General features: G+C 47.2%; 1 protein-coding gene across 1 annotated transcript in view; it reads right to left on the bottom strand.

Moving 5' to 3' along the window:
• The window catches only part of THADA (thyroid adenoma associated), a 333,765-nt gene that overhangs the window by 35,421 nt on the left and 272,325 nt on the right, over positions 1-26,019 (bottom strand). The window contains exons 32-36 of the mRNA XM_010842320.1: positions 22,816-23,195; positions 21,967-22,085; positions 21,480-21,552; positions 18,913-19,066; positions 15,149-15,280 (exon numbers count right to left, since the gene is read on the bottom strand). Of these exons, the coding sequence (XP_010840622.1) occupies positions 15,149-15,280; positions 18,913-19,066; positions 21,480-21,552; positions 21,967-22,085; positions 22,816-23,195 (858 nt within the window). The remainder of the gene's footprint in view (positions 1-15,148; positions 15,281-18,912; positions 19,067-21,479; positions 21,553-21,966; positions 22,086-22,815; positions 23,196-26,019) is intronic.

Here is a 26,019-nt window from a genome sequence, read left to right as displayed (position 1 = left end):
GCATTTCGTTGTTGTTCAGTCGCTCAGTTGTGTCCGACTCTTTGTGACCCCATGGACAGCAGCGCGTCAGGCTTCCCTGTCCTGCACTGTTTCCCAGAGTTTGCTCAGACTCATGTCCACTGAATCGGTGATGCAATTCAACCATCTCATCCTGTGCTTCCCTCTTCTACTTTGGCCTTCAGTCCTTCCCAGTATCAGGGTCTTTTGCAGTGAGTCAGATCTTCTCATCAGGTGGCCAAAGTACTGCAGCTTCAGCTTCAGCATCCATCCTTCCAATGAATACTCAGGGTTGATTTCCTTTAGGATAGACTGGTTTGATTTTCTTGCTGCCCAAGGGCATTTCGGGAGCCACTAGAAAAATATACCTGCCAATTTCTCAGAGTCAAATGTAAAATTCTTGGTCAGAATTCTGCTCATGGTAGAACCAATCTCTTACAGCAACTGCTGTCCCCTGTTCCTTCCTGAAAGGCCAGGGCTGGGGGAGGAGCCCCGTGGGAGCAACTCTGTCACCATGTGTCTGGAGAGCCTCCTGGGTCTTCTGGGTGCAGAGCCAACATTTCTGAGTGTATATTTTATAACCACAGCTTCAAAGTATAAAAATAGAGTGTGAAAAATAAAAACAGGGCTCACAATCAGAGCCTCAGTCACCCTGCTGGTTAGAGAGGTTAGAGGAATAATAAAATTAGAGTAACCCAACTGAAAACTTGAAGAGCACTCACGTGCCTTTGCAAGGAAAGTTCCTGGACCAGACTTCTGCATGGCCTTTCCCAAGTGCTTAAGGCAGTTCAGCTCCCACTTAAAGTCTGTTATCACTCCTGTCTTCCCAGGGAGTTATTTATGAAGGAAGGTTCCCCAGCCAGCCTGCCAAACCAGGCATCTTGAACTGGGATGGCCAAGGTAGGAAAAGCCGAATGAAAAGCCCACAAAGGCTGTGAGGGTCATGGGTGGAGCTGGCGCTCAATGCTGCTTCTTCAAACTCACCCAAGCTGTAACTCAAAACCTGAAAACAACCTGAATCCTTTTCCAAACACAAACCGAATCTTTTACGTCACGTTCCATATATTTTCCTAACTCCATTCCCCAGCCCAGCCCCGCTTCACAGCAGAAACCAATTTGCTGAACACAGTAGGTTCTGGGAGTTTTCCCCCTCGAAGCTTTCATTTGGAACAGATTAAGGAGGAGGAGAGGGTAAGAATCTGACTTTTTTTTTATGCTTTTGAAAGAAAAGTAACACACTGGTGACTTTGAAGCAGAACCACTATGTTCTATGACTGGGTTTGAAAAAGATCAGGAAAATTTCATTTTCTAGTGTAACGAGACAGGATGGCTTGGGGAGCCCCTGACAATCCATCCTAATCTAAAGACCCAGCTTTGTTTGGATCACTGGGAACCCTTGGACTTGTCATGAGGCTGGGAAGGGGACTCTGACCCACGGGGAGCTGCCCACCTCCAATCTTGTGTCTTCATTTCTCTCTCAAAAAAACCCCCAAAAAACTAAAACATGCTTCAGGACAATATGTCAGCCTGACATGAGTGACTCGAGAAGTTTACCCATTTTTGCTCTGATGAAGGCTCCTGACCTTAAGAAGTTTATGGTGTGGGTGGGATCATAACCAAGAAACAATGGAAGACCTTAGCAGCGTGAGTCTGACAAAAGGAAAGAGAATACAAATGCCTGGAAGGTTTTGTGGGAAAGAAGGACCTGGAGCTGGGCCTTACAGAACCATTACCATTTATGTTGGTAGATAAGGGCATACATCACACTCCAGTATTCTTGCCTGGAGAGTCCCATGGACAGCGGAGCCTAGAGGGCTATAGTCCATGGGTCGCAAAGAGTCAGACGTGATTGGCAATTAAACAACAACAAAATGAGGGCATACCAGGCACAAGGTCAATATGGGCAAAAGCACAGAGGGAATGGGTAAGATATATGTAAAGAGATGACCCTGGGACTCTCTCCCCTACTCCCCATTCTTGGGTCTCTTCTAAGTGTGGTTTCCCCATTAAAGAGATACTTTTCCAGTAAATTCTAGCTACGGGTATTGCCACTGCAAGGCTTGTAATCTTGCCTCCTAATAAAGTTTGTTCGCAATTTGAGTGATGTGTGTTCCTAAGAAACGCAACAGAGATAAGCAATTAAACTTATCAAGGCAGTGAGAAATTGTAGATTAAAATTCTTATTGTGGATTATTGATTAACCTCCTTTTCTTACAAAATTAGCCATATGAGCTGCTAAAAAAAATAATTTGGATGCAAATACAGGGAAACCCTGTTGATTTTAAGTAAATAACACCTGAGAGGGTAAACTCCCAATAGCTTAAGGCCAGAGGCTCTATCTTAATTATGTCTGTGTCCCTGGCGATTAGCAAGTGGCCAGAACTTTCCAGGAACTCAGTAATTAGTATCTGTATGAAAACAAGAAGATGGGAAATGGCGAGACGTGATGGTCCCATCTCTCCAGATCAATTTCCCCTCCGTACAGAGGAACAGGCTTTCTAGCTGCATAGGCGTCATATTTCCGAGCCTCTTATGCCGAGCCGAGTGGCACACGGCCGAGTCCTGGCTGATGGGGTGCCACTGGAAGTGGTGTATGCGACTCCCTTTCTCCCGCTCACTGCATGGTGGATGTGGCGGTGGGAGCCGGAACTGCTGTCTTGGACCACGAGAGGGACAGTTGAGACTGAGACTGGGAGGGCACCAACAAAGGGAGTGTGGGTCCCTGATGACGGTGGAGCCTCGGTCGTCCACCAGCCTTTCTGTGAGAAGGGAGGGACACACCACTCATTCATTTAGGCTGCTTTTCACTTGAGTCTGTTACAGGTGCCAAATCTAGACATCAGCTGTCTCCAGTCTGAAACCCCAAGAAAATACCTTAGAAAGTCCATTTTAAGATGGGCCCCAAACTAAGATCTTTAACTGTGTTCCTGTAACTGGGGCACTTCAGCTGAAGGTGGGGGGAGGGTAGAGAGGGAAACAGAGAGAGAGACGAGACAGAGGAGGTGAGCTGCCGGCAAGGCCGACCTTTGTCTCTGATCCTCACCTGATGCTTTCGCCCTCACTCCTGTGCATAAGCCTCACGAGAAATCGCTTTGGAAAAGCTGGATTACTGCAATACAGTGAGGAGTTCCTCATTTAGATGATGGTGGGAACACTTCCTCCTTCCTCAGTCCTGATACATCAGAAAACTGGCCAGACCATAATCTCCTAAAATCCTGCTCTCCTCAGAACTCCTCTTGATACACTTACCTCCTAACTGCTGCTGTGTACGGTCTACAAAGAGCCATCCGGAGGGCATATGGATTTATAACCCACCAACCCATTCATGATCTAAAGGTACACACACACACACACACACCCCTTTCCTGTGCACACAGATAAAAACACTCCTGGAGATGCCCTGTCATTACCAGAGCCACCTCCCCTTTTGTTCTGTCTACACCAGCTCCTGCTACATGGGTTCTTAAAGTCAAAAAAGAGGAGCAGGGTCACGGAAGACCAGGCTATCGCTCTGAGAGACTTGAGAACACGGCTCGAGGGTTTTGTAGGCAGGATGAGGGCCTTACAAGTCTCTGAGAGGTTGCTGAGGAATGAGGGGCTAGTGCGGCGGCCAGACGTGACTTTTCAGGCAGTAGCTATGTTGTAACAGTTTGCGTTAGACTATGCTTTGGTTGCTGGGACCAGAAGATGTTCTCTGGCAAGTCTGTCGGTGAGAGTACTCACCGTGGTACTGGGAAGAACACGGGTCAGTGCCCACCACAGTGGAAGAGACTTCCACTCTCTGAGAGTGGGAGTCAGGCCCGAAGCTGGGGTGGAGGCTGGGGGTGCTGCTGGCCTCAGTCGTCCTAAGCAGCCCAGGGGTAAGTGGAGATGGGGGCCATCTCTGGTCACCCCTGGCAGAGAAGGGACCCCAACTCATGAAACTGGCTTAGGTTTCAAAAGGCAAGACTGCACACACGGGTGCACATGAGACCCTCACATCCTGACAGGGCCTTTCGGGGGAACGTGGCGGCCCCTGAGCTCAGGAACGAAAGCGCACAAGAGGAGAGTTGAGGCCACGAGCAGGAGAACGAGGATCACAGGGCACTGGGCTCGCCCTGACGAAGAGGGAAGATGAGACCCACACCAGCACCATATGGCCTGAGCCCCAGACTGTGGGTTCATCATTGCCCGTGGAGCCATCACCTTGTGCCCCGGGAGCTTTCATGAGCAGCAGCAGGGGAGGCGAAATGATGCAAAAATGACTGTCATTTCCTCTAGAGGAGCCGGTTGTTGTCCCTCTGAGGCTTAGTCACTGGGAGGCCATGGAAACAATCCCATCACCCTAGCAACTAGGTGGAGGCAGGGTGCCCCGCGGCGGTGGTCACCTGCTCTGATTTAAGACCGGAGCATTAGTCTGCATCTGCTTCGGCACATCTGTGGGGGCGGCTGCCAGTGACGCACTCAGTGAGACGCAGGTGAACGTCAGGAGCCCAGGCTTCCTGGGACAGCGACTGATGGGAAGGACATTTGGTACGTGTTAACTGGGGTTCTGCTGGGTCAGTCCACCGAACCTGGGGTGGGTGTGTGGGGCTCCTGTCTTGATCACACATGTTAGTCTTGAAGGAATAAATGGGAAAATACAGAACTAATTCCTGCTCAGCTACTCTGCTTCAACAGCCATTTCCCCTTGCCCTCTGCCCAGGCAATGCCAGGGTCTGCTTGGGAGTTAGCCTCACAATTCCTAACTTGTTTCCTTCCCTGGAACCTACTGAGAATATAGATGGACATCCAGATGGCCCTGGGAGAAGGCCCAGGAGGGAGCAAGGCCGTGGAATCTCAGGGCTGACGGCAGGGTGTGGTTTTATTGCTGGGAGATGCCTGGTTTCATAGAACACTCTGTTCTTCCACCCCTATGATGCTGGAGTTCCTCCAAGCTCTCTCTTCCAGGGAACCTTCCATTTCCTCTGCCTTATGCGACAGCATCCACCTTACCCTCGATGGGTTCTCTCCGACCCAGAAGTCTGGATTATTCTCAGTGGGCAACTGACATTTTTGTCACTTCGTTTCTATAAATTAATAACGGCTTGGGGAGCAATGGAGAGAAGCGCTTTTCTGTGTCTCGGGGGTCTGTGTTTTAGGCCTCGTTTCCTTACTAATTATGTGACACTGGGGCAATCACTTATTTACCTGGGCTTCCGTTTCCCCAACTGTAAAGTAGAGGCTCTAAAAGCCTCAGATCGTGTGATTCCTTTTCTCTAGGAAGGACAGGAAAATAGGGGCACACTCAGCATTCACAGAGGACCTCCTGCCACGTCTGGCTGCAACTGCCCCGGCCGCCACAACTTCTATTCCCTTTTCTAGGACAAATTCTGTGTGTCTGAAGTCTTGGGGCTCCAATCCATTTTCCTGGTTATGATTCCAGTGTTGTCTTCTTTAAACACAGCATTGCGTTTAGAAGACTCCCAATGTCCACTTTCTATTAACTCCTAGGTTCCAAACCTAGAGGCTTGGCTTAGACTCCTTTTCCTGTCTTAGAAGAAGTGTTGAGTGCAAAGCCTTTGTCACCACAGAAGTGAAAAGCCTTTGTCACCACAGGATCCTGAACTCCCACTTGAAACTTGGCCAATTTCAACTTGAAACTTATCTCCCACAAGACCCGGGGTCCATTACTTCAATTCTCTGAATTTCAGAGAAATTTCAGAGAAATTCAGAAGATAGTAAAATGGAGAAGAGAGTGAAGTATTTCGCAGAGTGACTGTGAAGATCACAAAAGGTAAAATGAAGCAGGAGCCTCCAGAGGGAAATGTTCTCCCCCCCTGCTGGCCCACCCTGCCCTGGCCTACACACCCAGACCAGGGCCCCAGGAAGAAGGGGCCCTCATTCTCAGAGCTGCAGCCACCAATGTTTGCTTTCCAGATGGATTCATTTGGCACGGGTCCCAGCCCACTGACCATAGCCTGATGATCAACTGAAAGGTGTTCCCTGGCTGGGCACTTCCCAGGGCCAGCTCCATGCTTGACCCACGGGCCCCCACAGATGAAACCCTTGCTCAAGTAAAGGACAGGATGGAATGGGAGGGAGAGGGGGAATTAATCCAGGACCTGCCACTGCACAAGAGGTGGGTCTAACTGTGGCTGAGTTAACCCGCCCTAACAAGGACCCTGGAGAATCCCAGGGACGGGGGAGCCTGGTGGGCTGCCATCTATGGGGTCATACAGAGTCGGACATGACTGAAGCGACTTAGCAGCAGCAGCAGCAGCAACAAGGACCCACCATTTCAGGGCAACTCCACAGCCGAGCATCCACACAGCTCTACCTCTTCTACCTTAAGTCGTTTCTAAAAACACACTAATCTCTATTGGGTTTAACTACTGTGATTATACATCCCTCCATTCCATTGATCATCAAGAGTGATTTTTGTTGAGCATCTATTATGTACTAGGTCCTGGGAATATAGTAACAAGCAAAGCAAGCAAAAATCCTAAATCCCTGGAATTTTTATTCTGGTGCATACATGTTAAGTCACTTCATGTCCCACTCTTTGAGATTCTATGGACTGTAGCCCACCAGGCTCCTCTGTCCATGGGATTCTCCAAGCAAAAGTATTAGAGCGGGTTGCCCTGTCCTCCTTCAGGGGATTTTCCCGATCCGGGATCGAACTCCCATCTCTCACGTCTCCTGTGTTGGCAGGTGGGTTCTTTACCACTAGTGCCACCTGGGAAGCCCTTTATTCTGGTGGAGAGAGACAAATAACAAAGTAAGTAAACAGTAAAATAATAAGACGGTCCAAGAACCATGCAGAGAATAAAATCAGCAGGGTGAAGTATCAGCAAATGATTGGGTGGGGTGGTCAAGGCATCTCTGCAGACATGACACTGAAGCTGAGATTGACAAGCAAGGCGTCAGCTGTGTGGGGCCAGAGGAGACCATTCCAAGCAGTGGGCTCAGCTGGTGCAAAGGCCCTGAGGCTTCATGAGCCACAGGACCCCCACAGGAGGCCAGGGTGCTGGAGCTGAGAGAGAGGGAGAGGGCCTAGCAGGGGATGAGGCTGGAAAGAGAAGGCAGGGGTGAGGCTTGAAAGAGAGGCAGGGGTGAGGCTGGGGAGGGCTTTGTCCGTTACTTCAGGAGTGGGGTTTTATTCCGAGAAGGAAGGGAAGGTCTGAGGAGGGGAGCAACATCCTCTGATCTGTTCCCTAAGAAGGGCCCTTCAACAACATCAGGGACTGTGGACTGCCGGCAAACGAGAAGACGAGAACAGAGGCAGGAAGGCCAGGCTGGAAGTTTTCGCCAATGTCCAGGTGAGAGATCCTGGTAGCTTGAACTGGCACGTGAAACAAACCTTGTGGACAGGCACTTTGTAAATATTTGTTGGATGAATATGCATGATGTCACCACTTCTGGCTTCATACTTAAATAGTAAAAGAAAAACCTGTGGTTTATCTCTGTAGGCGTAAGAGGAGGAGTGAGAAAACAATTCAGGACTTAAAAATACGCACAAGGGATGAGCGAGGCAAGTAAGTTTAGCTTGTCCCCAGGGGCATTTAGGTCAGGCTTCGAGGCAGTTATGAGGGGAATTCTAGCGTGGTGGTCACTGTTCTCGAGAAACAGGGATTTGGTACCTGCGTGTGAGATGACACTCATGGGGGCTTAAAGGTCCAAAATGGAGGCTGGGGCCAGTCTCGGGGGCCTCCGAACAGAAGAGACACTTTGGAGACAGTGTATCTGAGTAGAAGAGGAAAGAAGCTGTTGGAAGGCCGAGGCAGGAGGGAGGCCAGACCCAGAGGACCGGACCCTGAGAACCTGCAGGAACCAGGAACAGAGCAGGGCCTTCCGCCGGGCACATGGCCGGCGGGAGGCTCTGGAAGTTCCAGGATGGAGCTGTCTGTGACTCAGCACGAAGCCCGTGGGCCTCGGGCTTTGCTGACAGAACGGCCACCGCAGGGCTGCTGTGTAATGTCACAGTGACCCGGTCTCCCTCCCGGCTTGCTCAAGGGCCGGAGCGCGTGAGCCACGTTCACACTCTCATGCGGTCCCTAGGGCTCTGTGTGGTGATGACAGTGTGTGCGTGTCTATGTGTGAGGGGCGGGGGGTGTGTGGTAGCGGGAGGAACGTGTCTAGGGGGAAACTGACCAGGCGCTGGCTCTCTTCTTCCTCAACTTGCCCTGGCTGTGTAACTGTTTCCAATTAGCCCGACAAATAAGACTATGACCACCTGCCTCCTGCCTGGTTCTCTCGCCTCTGAGTCTCAAGTTTTCTACATCCTACTCCTGTCTATACTCTTCCGCCTCCCTGCTAAGCTCCATCCGTGTTCTCAGATCTCTGTGGCCCTCGTGCAGAGCACAGAGGCTCCAGCAGTGTTTCCTGGTTACCCCAGGGCCATGGCCCAGAGTCCCTAGGCTGGCTCCCTGGCCCTGCAGTCTGAGACTCAGACCCAAGAGGTGTGAGTGAGGAAGGACCAAACAGTCTGGTGGGGCTGCCAATTCTTACCCCACAAGCCCCAGACAGTGAGTCATGCACAAAGACGGCCTCTCCAGATTGTCCGAAGCAATGAACACCACGCATAGCACCTTGGGCCAGTCCTAGCAGGGAGGGTCAGTCTGCCTGTTTTGGAGCTTTGTTGTTTCAAAGGGCACTCTAATATCCTCAGGGAACTCATGACTGATGACTCCACTACCGACTGGTAGGTGGCCTATTGTGGTGGAAGATCAGCTATCAACACCAACTGAGTACCTACTGTGTACCTAATAGAAGACAGTCTCTAAACTCATGGGCTAGTTGGGAAGATAGAACTAAAGTGTATGAAAGAGCAAATGATAAAAGAGTAGGAAATCAAAGGCTGTTCATAACCAAACTGCTGCAGGAGTTCAGAAAAAGGGGAGATCTTGGAAAGTGGGGGGCATTGCAGAGAAGGTGGGATTTAGGGTGTCATCCCTAAACATTTCTATTTGGCAGAATGAACAGGCATTCTATGATTGTTTTGTGGCAGGGGACATGGTGGAAGGGAGGGATGAGAACTCCTTGGAGCTAGTACTCCAAGGAAAAGAACCACCCATGGCTCATGTCCATGAGGAAAAGTGTGCTGGCTTCTCTCTCCATTTCTGTATCTGTCTCTCTTTCCCAAAAGTCCTTTATTCTTTTATAACTCTCTCTTCATAAGAAAGTTTCTGCCTTTTATCTCAATTATATCTAAAAAAACAAAAACAAAAACAAAGTTCCTACCACGAAGTCATCATTCTTGAACCTAAACACTGACAGTGGTTTGAGGTCTGGACCTCCTTGTTAACTGGCTTCTTTCTTTTCCTGCATCAACCAAAGCGACTGTTGGGTATCAGAAACTTTTTTTGAATCTCATAAACAGAAACAAGGAAAGGAAGGAGGGCTTCTGAATCAGGTGGCATTCCCTGGCTGAAGCTGGAAGAGGAGGGATAGAGGGAGATCCTGAGCCAGAGAAGGTGAGGAGCCTGAGGAGGGTGCTTCAGAAGGCCAGAGCAGGCTAGAGCACCACAGCCCGCCCCCTGATCTCCTCCGGCTCACAGTGAGCACCCCCTCTGCAAGGTGAGCATGCAGGGTTCCACCTCAGGCTTCTAGATTCAGCCATCTCTGCAGTACCCCTCAGGTCAGACCCTCCATCCTCTTATCCTAGAGTTTTCAAGTCTGACGCCACTGTATCAAATGAGACCCAGCAGAGACCATGTATCAGAGACAAAGGGTTCTACAAAAAAAGAAAGGCTATGCAAACTGTCATACACAGGATGGATAAATATCAAGGTCCTACTATATAGCAGAGTATCCTGTAATAAACCACAAGGAAAAGAAAATGTCAAGAATATATGTATGTATAACTGAATCACTTTGCTGTACGGCAGAAATTAATACATTATAAATTAACTATACTTCAATAGAATTTTTTTTTAAAGGTTATGGAATAACCTCAACTTGCTGAATTTTGGCCATCTTCTACACCTCTGGGTGTGTTGTTTTTCGAAGGTGCCTTTCGTCCTCTCCTCCTAAACAGGCGGTTGAAGTTTGTACCTTCACAAGCCTCCCCTGCTGCTTCCACCTAGAACTCTGCCTCACGCAGAGTCACACAAATCTAGTGATTGAAATTTAAACAGTGTCCAGGCTGGGTTTTTTTTTTTTTTTTGCCTCATATGGAAGCGCTTGTTCAAATGAGCTCGGATGTGAAATCCTGGGGTATGAATCTGTAAGACAGAAGTGAGCGAGCTGCTCAGGTGGAAGCAGAGAGTCCGGGAGGCAGGAGCAGCCCGACGATGGCCTTTAGTGTCTCCTGCATCTGCCATGAGAGCACTTTGCAGAGCGTTTCAGGGCTTGATGTCAAGTCAGAGCAGGGGCAGGAGTGGGGTGCAGCCCCACCTGGAGTCCTGACTGAACACTGTCTCTTCCCTCCTGAGAATTGCAATCCCTTCCTCTTGAGTCCCAGGGCTTCCCAGGAGGTGCTAGTGGTACAGAACCCACCTGCTAACGCAGGAGATGTAAGAGACGCAGGTTCGATTCCCGGGAGGAGGGCACAGCAGCCCACTCCAGTATTCTTGCCTAGAGAATTCCAAGGATAGAGGAGCCTGTTGGGCTACAGTCCATGGTGTCGCAAAGTGGGACGTGATTGAAGTGACTTGGCACGCACGCACACGAGAAACACCACATGCGCCATTTCTTCTGTTCCTCTTAGCATCTGTGACTGGTGTAGAGGGGAGGGGAGATGATCGGGGGGGGCAGGTCCCGCTGATGGGGCTTCCTCATGTCCAGAGCTGAGGGAGCCTCAGGGGTGCTCAGAGTGTTAGTAACAGCCGAGCAGTTCCACCTTCCAGGTGACCGTGTGGGGTGGAGCACGTGCTGGAGCACAGTGGAACTCGGCAGGCAAAGAGGCGAACAACAAATCCACCCTCCCAAGGGCTATCTAAACACCAAGTTATTTCCTCCAGGCCTTCCAGAATCATTAACTAATTCACACCACAAACTTCTACCTCAAGCCGGCTGTGTGCATAGTGACTGGTTTCAGGCAGGCCTCTTCCATGCTTTGTGGTGGAGTGCTGGGCCTCCCAGCGGCACTGCGCTGTGTACTGGAGAGGGAAGGACAGAGCCAACAGTGTGCACTGTTCCTCCAGCAGATAAAGATCCCCCTCTGCCCTCTCATTTTCCATTGCCGACGCTCCAAGGCCTAAGGAATACTCTGTCCCAGATCACGGTGACTGTGGCCTCTACATGCCTTTCCTGATTCCTGACAGGTTCACTTCCTGGAACGCTCCAGTCCTCCTGCTCTGTCAGTGCCAGAGGTGTGTTCAGGTACCTCCCTTGGACACCTCCAGGTTTGAAGCCTTGAAGTCAGCTCCGCTTTCCCTTCTCTCCCACCGCCCACGAGCACAGCCCCCAGTCCTCTTGAGTCTACCCCATACTCTCTCCATCCCATCACTGCTGAAGGCAGCTCATGAGGACATTAGCCCACCAGGCTCCTCTATCCATGGGATTCTCCAGGCAAGAATACTGGAGTGGGTTGCTATTCCCTTCTCCAGGTGATCTTCCCAACCCAGGGATCGAACCTGGGCATCGCAGGCAGATTCTTTACCGTCTGAACCACTAGGGAAGCCCGAGGATGCTTGATACCAGCTCCCAGCTGATCTGTCTCACCCTCCACTGACGCGTCTCCAGCCCTGATCCATCTCACAGGAGGCTTCTAGAAAGAGCTCCTCAGGTCCACATTCCTGGCAGCATTACTCCTCTGTCTGAACCCTCGCCGGTCCCCCTTCACCTACAGAGGAGGTCTTTGGCCTGGGATTCAAAGCCATCCAAGTGTGGTGGCCGCCCCTGCTTTTCTATCTCCCCTGGCCTCAGCCTGTGATCTGGCCACACACATCCGCCAGCTGCTCCCCAGAAAGCTCTCAAGTTGCCCTCAACTTCAAGTCTGGCTCCGGCTTTTTCTTCCACGTTGAAATGCTCTCATTTGTGTGCAGCTTATCCCTTGCTTTGGGCAGCTCCACTCTGAGGAACCTCCCCAGGCCCCACAATCAAAATGCACCCCAACTTCTCCACATCCCCAGCAGGTTGTCAGTATGAGCACAGAGCTCCTTCTGTCCCTATCCAGCTGTCATTTATAGGATGAGATCTCAGAGGCAAGGACTCCTCATGGTTTCTTTCTTTCTTAGGAGGAGAAGAATTAACACTTAGCCTTCTCAAAGAAGCCATTAAGTATTAGCCTTTTTAATATGATTATTTTACTGTGGCACTTTTTAAACCACTGATTTGAGGACAAAATTATGTACATGTATTTTCAAATTCCCTGGTGGCTCGATGGTAAAGAATCCACCTGCAATGCTGGAGACTTGGGTTCGATCCCTGGGTTGAGAAGATCCCCTGGAGGAGGGCAAGGCAACCCACTCCACTGTTCTTGCCTGGAGAATCCCTATGGACAGAGAAGCTTGGCTGGCCATGGTGTTGCAGAGAGTCAGACTAAACAGTGACTAAGCACAACACACACAGCACATTTTCAAGGTCAGTAAGACCCCCTGGAGAAGGAAATGGCAACCCACTTCAGGATTCTTGCCTAGGAAATACTATGGACAGAGGAGCCTGGTGGGCTATATATAGTCCCTGGGACCACGAAAGTTGGACACAACTTAGCGATTAAACCACCACCACCCTTTTCAATGTACTTAAGACTCAGTAGTAACAATTAACTTGGAACACCAAAGAGCAAGCCAGTAGCAGAGTATGCTAGAAAACCCCTGTATGTTCAAGGAATGTGAAAACTTCACCATCAGCTGCTTGGTATCCTTGAGAGATGTCAAAACAAGACAATACTGTTCTAGTGAATCAGCTGGCTAAACACTGACTAGAGCAAAAAATCAGGGCGTGGTGCCCAGTTCTCAGTTACTTTCCATCTAAAGCAGAAAGATGTGCGTTTTTTTGCTTAAGAAAACCACGCTGCATTATGGAGGTTCTGTCTAAGCATTGCTATCAGGCAGAACAGAGAACACACGGGGACACGGTGAACGATATCCTCACACAGTGACGTCACGCTGCTGAGACCTCTGAATGTGAGGAATCTGGCTTGGCTTTGAGTATTTGGATGCAAAATTCACTCAAAATGAGTTTTTAAAAAAGGTGGACGTGGGGCAGGATGTTTTCACATAATTTACGTGAGAGAAGTTACACTGAGGGGTGGAATACCCGACAATCAGGCAGATGATCTATCAATATATATACTGTATTAGTCTTTTCTAGTTGTGGAATTGGATTTTTAAAAAAAAACATTTTATTTTGAAATAATTTTCAGCATACAGAAAAGATGCAAGTATAGTAACTACTTGTGTTTACTACTTACACACACAATTTTATTTTTTCTGAGCCATTTGAGAGTAAGTTGCAGTCACTGTGCCCTTCTCCACCTTAATATTTCAGATGTCCATTTCCTAAGAATAAAAATACTCTTACAAAACTATTGTACGGTTATCAGATTCGGGAAATTTAATATTGATTTTAATCTACAGACAATATTTCAATGTTGTCAGCTATTCTAATCATTTTCCACATGGCTTTTCACCCCTCCAGTACAGGATCTGGTTCAGGGTAACATACTACATTTAATCGGTCTAGATTCTTGTCTTTTTCGCACCTCAAATCTTCTTTTATAGATCAAGATGGGGAATACAAAGACAAGTAGCCTTTTACATTACTTACCCCTCGAGGCTTTCACACATGGAACTGTAAATGCAAAAGACACTGAATATACAATTCCTGATTTCTATTTCTTGAGAAAAACCAGAAGCAGGGAGAACACGGTAATGAACTTGGAAAAATTCGGAAAGAAATCAAAGTAGCAGGGCAAATACTCTAAAGATTAGGAGAGAAGAAGCCCACTTATGAATTCCAGCATGAAATGATCTTTGCCATCTTTGGTGAGAGGGTCCTATAGTAATCTAGTGAGTATTACATTCTACCAAATGCTTACTGAGCACTCGCTGGGTGCTCCATGTATCCTTCTAAGGAACATGTATAATTGGAAAAAGGAATAAATCATTCATGGCAGAATTTGGGGTATGAGGAACTCTGAAAGCTTGGGACAGGGATGGGAGAAGGCTGCTTGCACAATGCTCGCAGTGCCAAACTGAAGGTTTTCCCACTGAGAGGCCAAGCTGATCCTGGCTAAACTTGAGTAGTATCATGGGAGATTACTAACACACTAGCTTCCTCTACATATGCAGAGAAAAGTGACCAGACCATTATAAGAGAAGACTCAGGTATGGGGAAGTTCACACATTCCAGAAGAAGCTCCCAGGGGAATGAGGGACCTCGAGTCAGGTACCAGCACTATATGGCTGCTTCCCCTCCCGTTCTGCTATGCATCAGTGTAAACTTCCTTGCTCAGCTTGTGACTACTTGTCTCAAAATGGTGTTCTTCTCCCCTTTGGGATGGCTGGTCCAGAGCTCTTTCCTGAGATCTAGCCCCAAATGCAGGGAATCCAAGTCTACCAGAGCAGTTACCTCCCCATATGGCCATTGGTTTAGAGGTGTGACCTTGCTTCTATTCCACTTAGCCCTGTCCCTTCTACCCAGAGGTCCATTTTCTGTCTTTAGCCTGGAGTCCCCTTTTGCTTCCACAGCACTTGCCCTCACATACAGGTAACCAGCGTCCAGAGCTCTAAAAAAGCTCATATTATGAGCTGAGTGGTTATGAACTCAGAACTACTCATCTAGGCTGCTCCTCTTTCCACTCCCCTCCGGCCTCCTGTCACCACCAAATGAAGAGCCAAGGCACAAGGAGGATCAACTTGAAATGCACGGAGGAACCAAATGATGGATCTGTAATTCCTGGATTATGTAACCATGGAGAAAATCCAGACTTGGCCTTACTTAAAACGGATGACCATGTAACCAAGAGAAGGTAAAGCAGTTTTTCTCTATGATGTCCTAGAGGAGGTGTCAACAAACTGTGGCTAGCAGATCAAATCTGGGCAGCCACCTGCTTTTGTAAATAAAGCTTTACTGGAACACAGTCCCTTGTCTGCCTATTGCTTAGGCTGCTTTCTCACTAAAATGGCAGAGTTCAGACGGAGATTGAATAGCCTAAAAGATTCACTCTCTGGCCCTTCACAGAAAATGCGTCAACTCCTGTCCAAGAGCTCTGAGGCATCGAAGAGAGATAAGCACAAAGTACCTGTTGACTGGTGAGTGTTTTCCTGTGACATGGCGGTCATCACAGTTTCCGTGGCTGCATCTCGGACAACTTGCTCCTCACTTTGCAGGAGGGTGAGGACACATTTCCAGAGAGCAAGCGTATCCTGCAGTCCTAAGAAGGCCAAAAAGAATTCAGATTACCTAGGACGCAATCTACAGGCTGGCACAAATAACTGCTTCAAATCCGGTACTGAATGAGTTATTCCTTTTTTTGTGGGTATTGCAAGGAAGGGAGACCTGAGAGTCAGATAAAACAGGAACAGTGAGGACCCTAAGGGGGCAGGTTTGGAAATGTCCTTTGGAATAGGAAAGGCTTTTGGAGGCCCCAGGCAAGGCCCTCGGAGAAGGTATGACCTGGCTGACTCAGGCCTAGCTGTCCACAATGACTCATATTTCTCAGGAATGAAACTTTATGCCTCAAGAGTGCTTTGGGGAAACTAGCCAAGTGTTGATCTGAGTGACTGTTTGAGCTTATAAATTCTGAAAGCAAAGTTTCAATCAAAATTGTGCTTTGGGCGGGGGGCGGCAAGAACCGAAAAAAAGCAAAGAGCCACGATATAGGTTGCGCCATGTCCTGACCGCCGCCGCCCCCTGGGCAGGGACCCTGTCAAGTCCACATGCCTGGTGCTGCTGGGGACCCCAGAGAAGGATCAGAGAGCGTCTGCCCTTGAGCGACCGAAGTGGACATCAGGTGGAGAACACACGGTGAGGGGAAGGCAGGGCTGGGAACGCGTGGCTGTGACTCACCACAGAGGCAAGGTCCCTGGGGCTGGTGTAAGGGAGGTGGGCTGCATGAGAGTGGGAAGGGCTGGGGCCTCAGAGGAAGGAGGCATGCTGCCCAGGTGGGGTGGGCCGCCAGGAAGACCTCCACTCACCATCCCCTGCCTGCTTAGTGGGGAACCAACTCTGCCGTGAGAACTCTCCTTATCCTACCCTCTCCCACATCCGTCCACAACTGCCGCCAACGCTTCAGTCATTCTGAGAATAGTAATGGCTCCCTCTGGGGTTTGTGCTCTCTGGTTATAAATCTGGCTTTAAATTTTACTGTCTTTCCTTTTTTTTTTTTGGAGTTGAATATTATTTCATTCATTTTTTTCTTTTTATTTATGATTTTTACTTTTTTAACTGGAGGATAATTGCTTTCTAATAATACTGTGTTTCTGCTGTACAACAACACAAATCAGCTTAAGGACACATATATCCCCTCCCTCCTGAGCCTCCCCTCCATCCCACTACTCTAGGTGGTCACAGAGCACCAAGCCGAACTCCCTGTATTATATAGCAGCTTCTCCCTAGCTATCTGTTTTACACATGGTAGTATATATATGGGGCTTCCCAGATGGTGACAGTGGTAAAGAACCTGCCTGCCAATGCAAGAGACTTAAGAGATGCTGGTTCAGTCCCTGGGTTGTGACGATACCCTGGAGGAGGGGACGGCAACCCACTCCAGTATTCTTGCCTGGAGAATCCCATAGACAGAAGAGCCTGGTGGGCTACAGTCCATAGGATCGAAAAGAGTTGGGAACAACCAAAGCAACTTAGCATGCACACACACAGTGTATATATGTCAACGCTACTCTCTCAAGAATCTATCCATTCTATTTGTTTTCGGGTTTCAAATTTTCCCTTCTTAATATTTTCTTATACCCTGAAAGTCCTCGATCTTTCCTCTTTAGTCCATTTCAATTTTTCTTTCTCCTTAAACAACTCTGGTCTGTCCTTCACTTGTCCCCATGCACTTTTGTCTTCTGCTTCTCAGTTCTGTACCTGTTTTTCATGTTATTGCAGGCCATCAGCTACCACCGACCTCCTTCCTCATTGCCTGTAATGCTCTAACCAGCTCCAGCAATTCATGATGAACTAATGGCTTTTGCCCAGGACTCAATTTCACTCAGGAATTCTACATTATTCCATATACAGTTTCCTGACATGAACTTGGGTTAGAACAGCCGAAGTCACCCGGAAAATGTGCTGCAAAATGATATTATCCTCCCTGGAGAAGTGTCACCAAAGTATATAAACCTTGACTCTTATTCTTCTGGGTCCAAAGATTAAACAAAAATGGTAGCAGCTCCCCTTTTAAGTCCCCCTGTGGGTGTGAAAAAAATGCCTAAAAGTCACTTAGAAGAAAGATTTAAGAAGATACCAAAGACAACTGCTCCTCAGAGAGATCCAGGGACATGAGACACTTGACTGGTCTGAACTCCGATAACACTTAAAATTTGAAACTCACCATCTGAAAAAGCAATTCTCTCTTTTATTCTGAAAATCTTTTCTCCACAACTATACTGAAAGCTCCCTGGATGCAGGCACCATGATTTATTCTCCAGGGTTGGGCATGGAGGAGGAGTATAAAAACAGAATTCCAGTAACGGATGGAAGAGAATCCCAGTGTGGTTAATGTGAGTGTAAGATGGCAGGAGAGGGGCAGGGTCAGTACTGAGACTTGGCTCTGGGTCCTGAGTTTTCCTTTTATGAAACCCTATGTTTAAAACAGAACAAAATGGTTGAATCCCTTCCTTGTTCACCTGAAACTATCACAATATTGCCTCTTAATCAGCTATACCCCGATACAAAATAAAAAGTTAAAAAAAAAAGAAAAAACAAAACACTACAATCTGAAAAAATATCTTCAAGTGAAAACAAAAACCCCTATGCTTTTTCAATTCTTTTGGATTTCCTAAAGCTTGGTTTTCTCAACCTCCATTGATATGATGCTCTTTCCTAATTATTACTCTTGAATGATAGGGGGTAACAGTGAGGAAAGAGACACAAACATGGACAATATAGTTGGAACTGTACATCCGTCTGATTTCAAAATATCTCTACCTTTCCTTCCCAAAGATGCCTTAAACCTTTTTATTTTTTGGCCATGCTGTGCAGCATGTAGAAACTTCCATCACTGGAGACAGAACCTGTGTCCCCTGTAGTGGAAGCATGGAGTCTTAACCATTGGACCGCCAGGAATCCCAAAGATGCTTTAAACTTAAAACTACTTTCAGTGAAATGAACTAGCAATCTTTCCAGTCACTTAAGCCAGAAACCTGGAAGTCATCCTTGACTGTTCCCTTTAGAGTAACCTCAACACCAAGTCCTGCTGAGTCTCCTTCCTAAATGCCTTCAAGCCTGGCCTTTTCTCTTCCTCAAGGCTACTCTTCACTTTCACCCATTCATTTCTCATCAGGATCACTCTAACAGGCTTCCTGAGAGGGGCGATAGTTAGGCTGTCTTGAAAGACAAAGAGAAGTCAGTCAAGCAGCAGTTTGTTTAGAGAACTGTTCCCTGCTGATGATGTGTGGGGCCTGGGAGCTGGTGAGGAAGAAGAAGTGGCCAGGGCATGGAAGAGGAAGGGCCTTCTGAGCCAGGCTAGAGTATTTAGGTTTCATCCTGAAGGCAATGGGCACCCACTCAAAGGCTTCAAGCAGTGGAAGGAAATGCTCAGATCTGTATTTCAGAAAGACCACAGAGGGCTTTTGGAAGCATAAGGAGAATGGCTTGGGGGACAAGACTAAAAGAAAAGAGGCCAGTTAGGAAGCTGTTGGTGAAAAGTAATTAGAGTAGGAATGGAGAGGATGGGAATATCGTTCAAAGATATAAAGGTACGGTGCATGCTGCCATCTTTCATCTTTCATCCTCCTTTCTTTTGTAACCTAGAGCATCTATTCACATTTTTTTAGTGTATTTGGTACAATGGATGCTGCATCCCTCCCCAACCCCCGCCAGACAGCAGCTCAGTGCACTTACCGAGAATGGGTTGGGGGTTGGTGAGGAAAAATGGTGCAGTGCTGGCAAGAACTTCAGCAGCAGCCAGCCTGGACTCTGTGGGGAGATGATCTCCACAGGAAGAGACAACCAACTGAACCCACTGCTGCAGGTTGGGGGCCACCAAGTCTCTGGTCTGAAAGCACAAAGTGTACGTACATTAATTCAGAAAAGGCAACGTGAGCAGACAGGGAATTAGGGATGAGAACATAGCGTGTACCACACTGGATCTGCAAGTTAGCTCTCAGCTCAGGAGAAAGGAAGAAAGGTTTATCAGCTGCTTTTCCATTCCAACTAGGGAGAAAAAAACAACTCCAGGGAAGGAAATGTGATCCTTCAGTAAGATGGAGTCGCTGTAATGAGAGAACAAGTTCCAGGAGTCTTTTCGGATGCAAATCAGGTTATTAGAACAATGATGTATTTGATAGCTTTGGTAAAGACAAAACTTCTGGGAGAAGACTGTGGCAGCCAATACCTGTTGTCCCCCAAACCAGATTCTCTATCTTTAGTAATAGAAGCCTAGATTTTTTACCTGGGCATGTGGGTACTCAGCTGAAGACTACATTTCCCAGGTTCCCTTGTGTTGGGGCATAACATGTGTTTAAGTTCTGACTAATAAGATGCCATTAAAAGTGGCATCTGTGCAATTTTAGGTCATATGTAAGGAAGCAGGTGTGAACCTCACATCCTGGGTTTCTCCTTCCTGCTAGTTTAATGAAGACAAGGTGATGTGAGCTGCCGCAACTATCTGGGACCTTAGAATGGAAGCTATGCTAAGGACAGCAGAACAAGGTAGAAGGGTCTGGGGGGTCAATACTGTCAAGTCACTTTCTGTTTTGGATTGCTTCTTTCTGGTTTAAGCCTCTGTATTTCTGAGTTTCTGTTACATTTTTTCCCCTCTGTTACATTTAAAGCAGCATCCTAACCAACATTATTGTTAAAACAAAACCCTATTGTTGTTTCTTTATCAGTCAGTTCAGTTCAGTCGCTCAGTCGTGTCTCTTTGCGACCACATGAATTGCAGCACGCCAGGCCTCCTTGTCCATCACCAACTCCCGGAGTTCACTCAGACTCACATCCATCAAGTCAGTGATGCCATCCAGCCATCTCATCCTCCGTCGTCCCCTTCTCCTCCTGCCCCCAATCCCTCCCAGCATCAGAGTCTTTTCCAACTCTTCTTTATAGTAACAGCTATATCGAGATATGCACAGCGTATAATTCACCCTTTTAAATACATAGTTCAATGATTTTTAGTACATTCACAGATATGTGTGTACCACCACCACCAGAGTCAATTTTAGAACATTTTAATCAGCAAAAAGAGAAGCCCTGTATCCTTTAGTTATCACCCCCATCCTGTCAGCTCCCCTTCTCCCCAGCCCTAAACCATTAGTCTATTTTCTATCTTTATGGATTTGTCTGTTCTGGACATTTCATATAAACTGAATCATACAGATGGCCAACAGGCACATGAAAAGATGCTCAATACCACTATTAGAGAAATGAAAATCGAAACTACAATGAGGTATCACCTCACACCAATTAGAATGGCTGTCACTAAAAAGTCTACAAATATTAAATGCTGAAGCGGGTGTGGAGAAAAGGGAACCCTCCTATACTGTTGGTAGGAATGTAAATTGGTAAGGCCACTATGTAGAACAATATGGAGGTTCCTCAAAAAACTAAAAATAGAGCTGCCATTGATCCTACAACTCTACTCCTAGCCATATATTAGAAGAAAACTCTAATTCCAAAAGATACATGCACCCCAGTGTGCAGAGCAGCACTATTTACATTAGGCAGGACACGGAAGCAACCTAAGTACCCATCGACTTTATCCATGATAAAGATGTGGTGTATATACACAATAGAATATTACTCAGCCCAGAAAAAGAAAAATGCAATTTGTAGCATCATGGATGGACTTAGAAATTATTATATTAATGAAGTAAGTCAAACAGAGAACGGAGAAGGCAATGGCAACCCACTCCGGTACTCCTGCCTGGAAAATCCCACAGATGGAGGAGCCTGGTAGGCTGCAGTCCATGGAGTTGCTGAGGGTCGGACACGACTGAGCGAGTTCACTTTCACTTTTCACTTTCATGCACTGGAGGAGGAAATGGCAACCCACTCCAGTTTTCTTGCCTGGAGAATCCCAGAGACGGGGGAGCCTGGTGGGCTGCCGTCTCTGGGGTCGCACAGAGTTGGACACGGCTGAAGCGACTTAGCAGCAGACAGAGAAAGACAAGTATCATATGATATCACTTACATGTGAAATCTTAAAAAATAACATGAATGGATTATAGAGTCACCCTCATGGACTGTAATCAAATGTGCCCAGAACAAAAGAAGAGAGATGCTAAACACAGTGCTCACAGAATTCTTCTCAAGTTATAACCAAAGTGAAAAATCAACATGAACAATGTTCCTGTAGAAGCTACACACCCGTGCCACAGAGTCTGCCTGTGGGATGATGTATTTTTACTGACACCCTCCAGGAAAATCAGAGAACAGAAATCTAGACCCCAGCACAGGGGAATCAACCTTACCTCGTCACACATCTGCATGTGGTGGGCAATCACTTTGGAGCTGAGTCTCAGAGCTTCACTTTGAATTTCAGACCTAGAAAGGTGAGCCAGAAGACATACCAAAGAAAAAAATCACCCTGAAATTCATATAGTACTGTAAGACAATTACACTTCAATAAATATATAATTATGAAAATAAGTAAAATCAATCATTATATATATATATATATATATATAGGTTTTGCAGACAGTCTGTACTCCATGTGGCTGTGAAGACTGGCAATCTCTACCTCGTGGCTACACAAATGCTTCTGGAAGCAATTACCTTTTGTTAATTAATGGGAAACTCTGACATCATTCTATTGCTTGGGCTGAGAACATAGCCTGAGACTTAGAAAGGAATACAAGACCTGAGTCCTTAGGCCAGGGCTGTGCTCAGGTTCATCACATAAATAACTGACGGGACCATGGGTGGTTCTGAGCTTGCACGGGGAGCACTGGGGCAAACCTTTCATGGGAAGCAATATCCATCGTCCAGATCAGGAACTCCTTTGGGCTGAGATGGACACGGTCCTCTGTCTGAGGGAGCCACTCACTGGGGTCCAGGCAATGGAGAATTTTCAGTATCTATGTGAGCCAGACCCAGGGAAAACAAACAAACACACAAACACCTCAGAAAAAAGCCTTCAGAATCTAAATAAAATAATCACTTGTATGGATAAGGAAGTCTAGCTCTCAGAAAGCTCCCACTGTCTTCTTTTTCCCCCCTTAACAGCTTTGAGAGAACAAGACAGTTGGGAGCAGTAGCATACTGAGATCAGAGGCTAGATGCCATATTCCTAGGTCAGTGCCCTTTCCTTTAAAAAATTTTTTTAAAAATTTCTGACCATACCACTAGGCATATGCAATCTTAGCTCCTGGCCAGGGATCGAACCCATGCCGCCTGCATGGAAGCGTGGAGTCTTGACCACTGGACCACCAGGGAAGTCCCAGTGCCCTTTCCTTTTGATTGTGCTTTCCAGGTAACCATCTGCCCCTAAAGAGCCATGTCAGCACAGACTTACCTGTTAGCGCACTCTATAGCCAATTTTCAATGCTCTGTCTCCGTGGGCACTGAGTGGCTTACTCTCTCAATCTCTGTCTTTGGTTAATCTCTGTTGGCAATACCATTATCATCAAACACTTTTCTTAGTGCCCTTTCATTGTGCAAACAGAGTCCTTGCCCTTTGGATGCTGAATCTCCTTCCTATCCTGGAGATGCCACACCCAGTCCTGCCTCATGACCTTACTACTTGAGTGGGGCTTGCCAAAGAGTGTGGGGAGAGGAAAGTGTACCCGTCAGTACGCGAGCCTTTACCTTGCAGAGGCATTCTGGGTGATTTTCCTTCAGCACCAATGTCAAGAATGTCCCTCCCATATTCCACAGTAAGGGTGGCAGTCCCTTCTCTCCCAGAGCAGAGGCTGCTGTTGAGAACCTTTCCAGCAGGGCTTCCAGCGTGAGCAGGCGCACTTCAGGGAAGGAAGACTCCAACAGCTGAGAGAAGGAGATGGGAACATCCCTGTTCTGCTCTCCAGCCTGGGCTGCTACTGCCCACACTGCAGCGATGGCCAGTTTGGTGAGGCTCTGCAGATACTGGGGCAGGCCTGGCACTGTGTAGGTATAGGGGAACCCTGTTATCAGCTCTGATCCCGAGATGATCCTTCTGACTTCCTCCCAGAAGCCAAGATACTCCAGAACTAAAAAAACAGAAAGGCAAATTAAAAGAGATGATCACTTTATTTAGGGGTCCACAAAGGACATGGCAGAACATGGAAGGCTCTGGATACTGTGGGCAGAACTACTAAACCTCCTTCCTGAGTAGATTTCATATAAACCATGTAAGAAGTGACAAGGCCACTAAGATTCAGAATTCTGGCCCTGAAGTACTTTCTATTCAGGTAAAATAATTCCCTCCGGGCCACCCCAGGGTCACAGAAGGCATTCGTATCAGAAAATGCATTCCTGGTACCTTTCCCTAACATCCAATACATACAAACTCCATGACCTCTTGTATCACCAAGTCTCAAAGCTGAGCAGGATAAAAGAATGTCTAGTCCAAGCTCCCTGCAGGGGCTAGATCCCCTCAACAGCACCTTTTCTCAGAGGCTCTTGGTGGAACCCAACAGGGACTTGGAGCTCACGAGACAGACTGTTTCACTGTTTAGTAGATCTAATTGTCACAGAGTTGTTTTTGGAGTTTCCACTGAGTGGCCCAATTCTGCATTATCAGGTCCCCAGCAAGCCCTTTAGGCATCTGAATAGTTCTTGTATCCCATCTGTGTTCTCCACGTGAAACACTCCTACTGCCTTCAACTAGTTCCAGATGATGGGGTCCACCCTCTCTCACTATTCTGAGCCCCCTTCCTTTGGACACGCTTCACCCCCTCTTCAGGCAGGGCCCCAGAGAAGGGAACACGGATCCCTCGTGGTCTGAGCACAAGGATTGCTACTTTCCCTATTCTGACATGAGGTTGCTGCAGTTGTATGACACTGGTGACTCATGTGGACCATGAAGTCAACTGAAACTGCAGGCTTTTCTTTTTCACATGGTCTGCTGACCGTGATGCGTCACCATCTCCCACTTTGTACTCAGGACTCAGATCAAGACTTCTTTTCTTTGTTTATTTGCTTTAAACCCCAATGGATACCTGTTAAATTTTATCTCCCTGTTGTAATTTTGTACCCTGCCTTTTAGATTGCCAAGATCTTTTTGTAGCCTCAGTTCTGATCACAAATACTTACTATCTGCTTACTGTGTGCTGGGTGCTAAGTAAAATAAGAACACTGCCTTTAGGGAGTTTAGTATTTTAGTTGGAGAAAGAGAAATGAATGACTAGGTGATTCCAATATAGTAGTGGAAGTCTTAAAGAGGAAGAAAGACGAAAATGCATTGGAACCGCCAAAGGTTCAAAGGCATAACATGGAATGGACCATGTGGGGAACAATAGGCAGTTTGATCTCAGCACAGAATTCAAGGTGGGGAACACAGTGACTAGAAAGCAACGTGGCCAGGATGTAGAGAACCTCCTAGGCCACGTGAAGGAACTTACACATTCTTCTGCAGCGAAGGGGATGCCACTGAGGGGTTATTTTAAGCAACAAGATCAAGTGCACATGTTCACTGAACTGTTTTTATTGCTAAGAGGGCAATATTAGAAGCAAAGAGACAAGCTAAACAACTGCTGCGGTCGTGGAGGAGAGAAAGGATGAAGTAAGGAAGAGAAAGGGAGAAGATGTATTTTACCTGCTGCCAAAAAAGCTTCAAAACTGATGGGAGGATAAAAACAACTATGAAAATGGCAAAATGCTTGGTGCCCTAAAATCACTAGGGAAGGGCTGGTAACTGCTGAGTATTAATGTGCCAGGCACTATAAAATATCACATACCCATCTTTTAATGAATGAATAATAATTACATTTAGAATTGGTGGCTCAGACGGTAAAGAATCTGCCTGGAATGCGGGAGACCCAGGTTCAATTGTGGGTCGGAAAGATCCCTTTGAGAAGGAAATGGCAGAGGAGCCTGATGGGCTATAGTCTGTGGGGTCACAAAGAGCTGGACACAACTGAATCTTTGTCTTCTTAGAGTTGACACTAGTTGAGTATTAGTCTAAGGACTTTAATAAGTACTAACTCATTTAATGAAATAGGCACTATTATGATTCCTTGGTATTTTACAGATGAGGAAACAGAGGTTAAGTTACTTGCCCATGGTCACACAGGAAATAGTAGGTAAAGGAAATACAAAAGACATAAGAATGACCAAAAGGAATGCAACATACACTTACTTTCTATTAAAAAAAGAAAAAAAAAAAAAAAAAAACTGGTGGGGGAGCTTTCAGGAGGGAACACAATTTAAGATGGGCATTGAGGCTGCCCAGAGGTGCCTGCCTGGAAGAGGAAAGGGCAGTTGCTGGGGTGAGAGAGCCGGGAGAGGGTAGATAAAGGGAGGCAGGCAGATGCTTCACTGAATTAACCCATCAACAGAGGAGCAGCGGCGGAGGTTCCGTCAGAGTGACAAGCTAGGAAACTATCAGATGACATTCACGTAGGTGCTTTCTCTAAACCGCTGGTTAGAAATACTCTTTGTTCTGCAGAAAGACCCAGCGAGGGATCCTAAAGCAGAGTTTCTCAAACTTGAGTGAGCATCAGAACCACCTGGAGGACTTGTTAAACCACAGAGCACTGCTTGGGCCTCACCCCCAAAGTTTCTGATCCAGGATGGTTGGGGCGGGTACCAGGAATCTGAATGTCCAACAAGTTCCCAACTGCTGCTGCTGCTGCCAGGTACTTCGAAAACCACTGCCTTCAGGTGATGGCTCTTAACCAGAAGTTATTAAAACCACACATGCCCTGATCCCATCTTTGTAGACTCCAATTCGGTTGGTTTGGAATTAGCCAACAGGTAATTCCGCTCTGTCCCCCAGCAGAGAACCACACTCCTAAGTTATGACTTTCATAGGGGTTCACAGGGTTTGGGGGGGGCACGGTGGGTAGATATGGGCTGCAGTTCCATAGAGCA

Source organism: Bison bison, unplaced genomic scaffold (genome assembly GCF_000754665.1).
Source record: "Bison bison bison isolate TAMUID 2011002044 unplaced genomic scaffold, Bison_UMD1.0 scf7180017864177, whole genome shotgun sequence".
NCBI lineage: Eukaryota > Metazoa > Chordata > Mammalia > Artiodactyla > Bovidae > Bison > Bison bison.
Note: the sequence above shows the minus strand (reverse complement) of the source record. Positions and strands in the feature narration are given on the sequence as shown.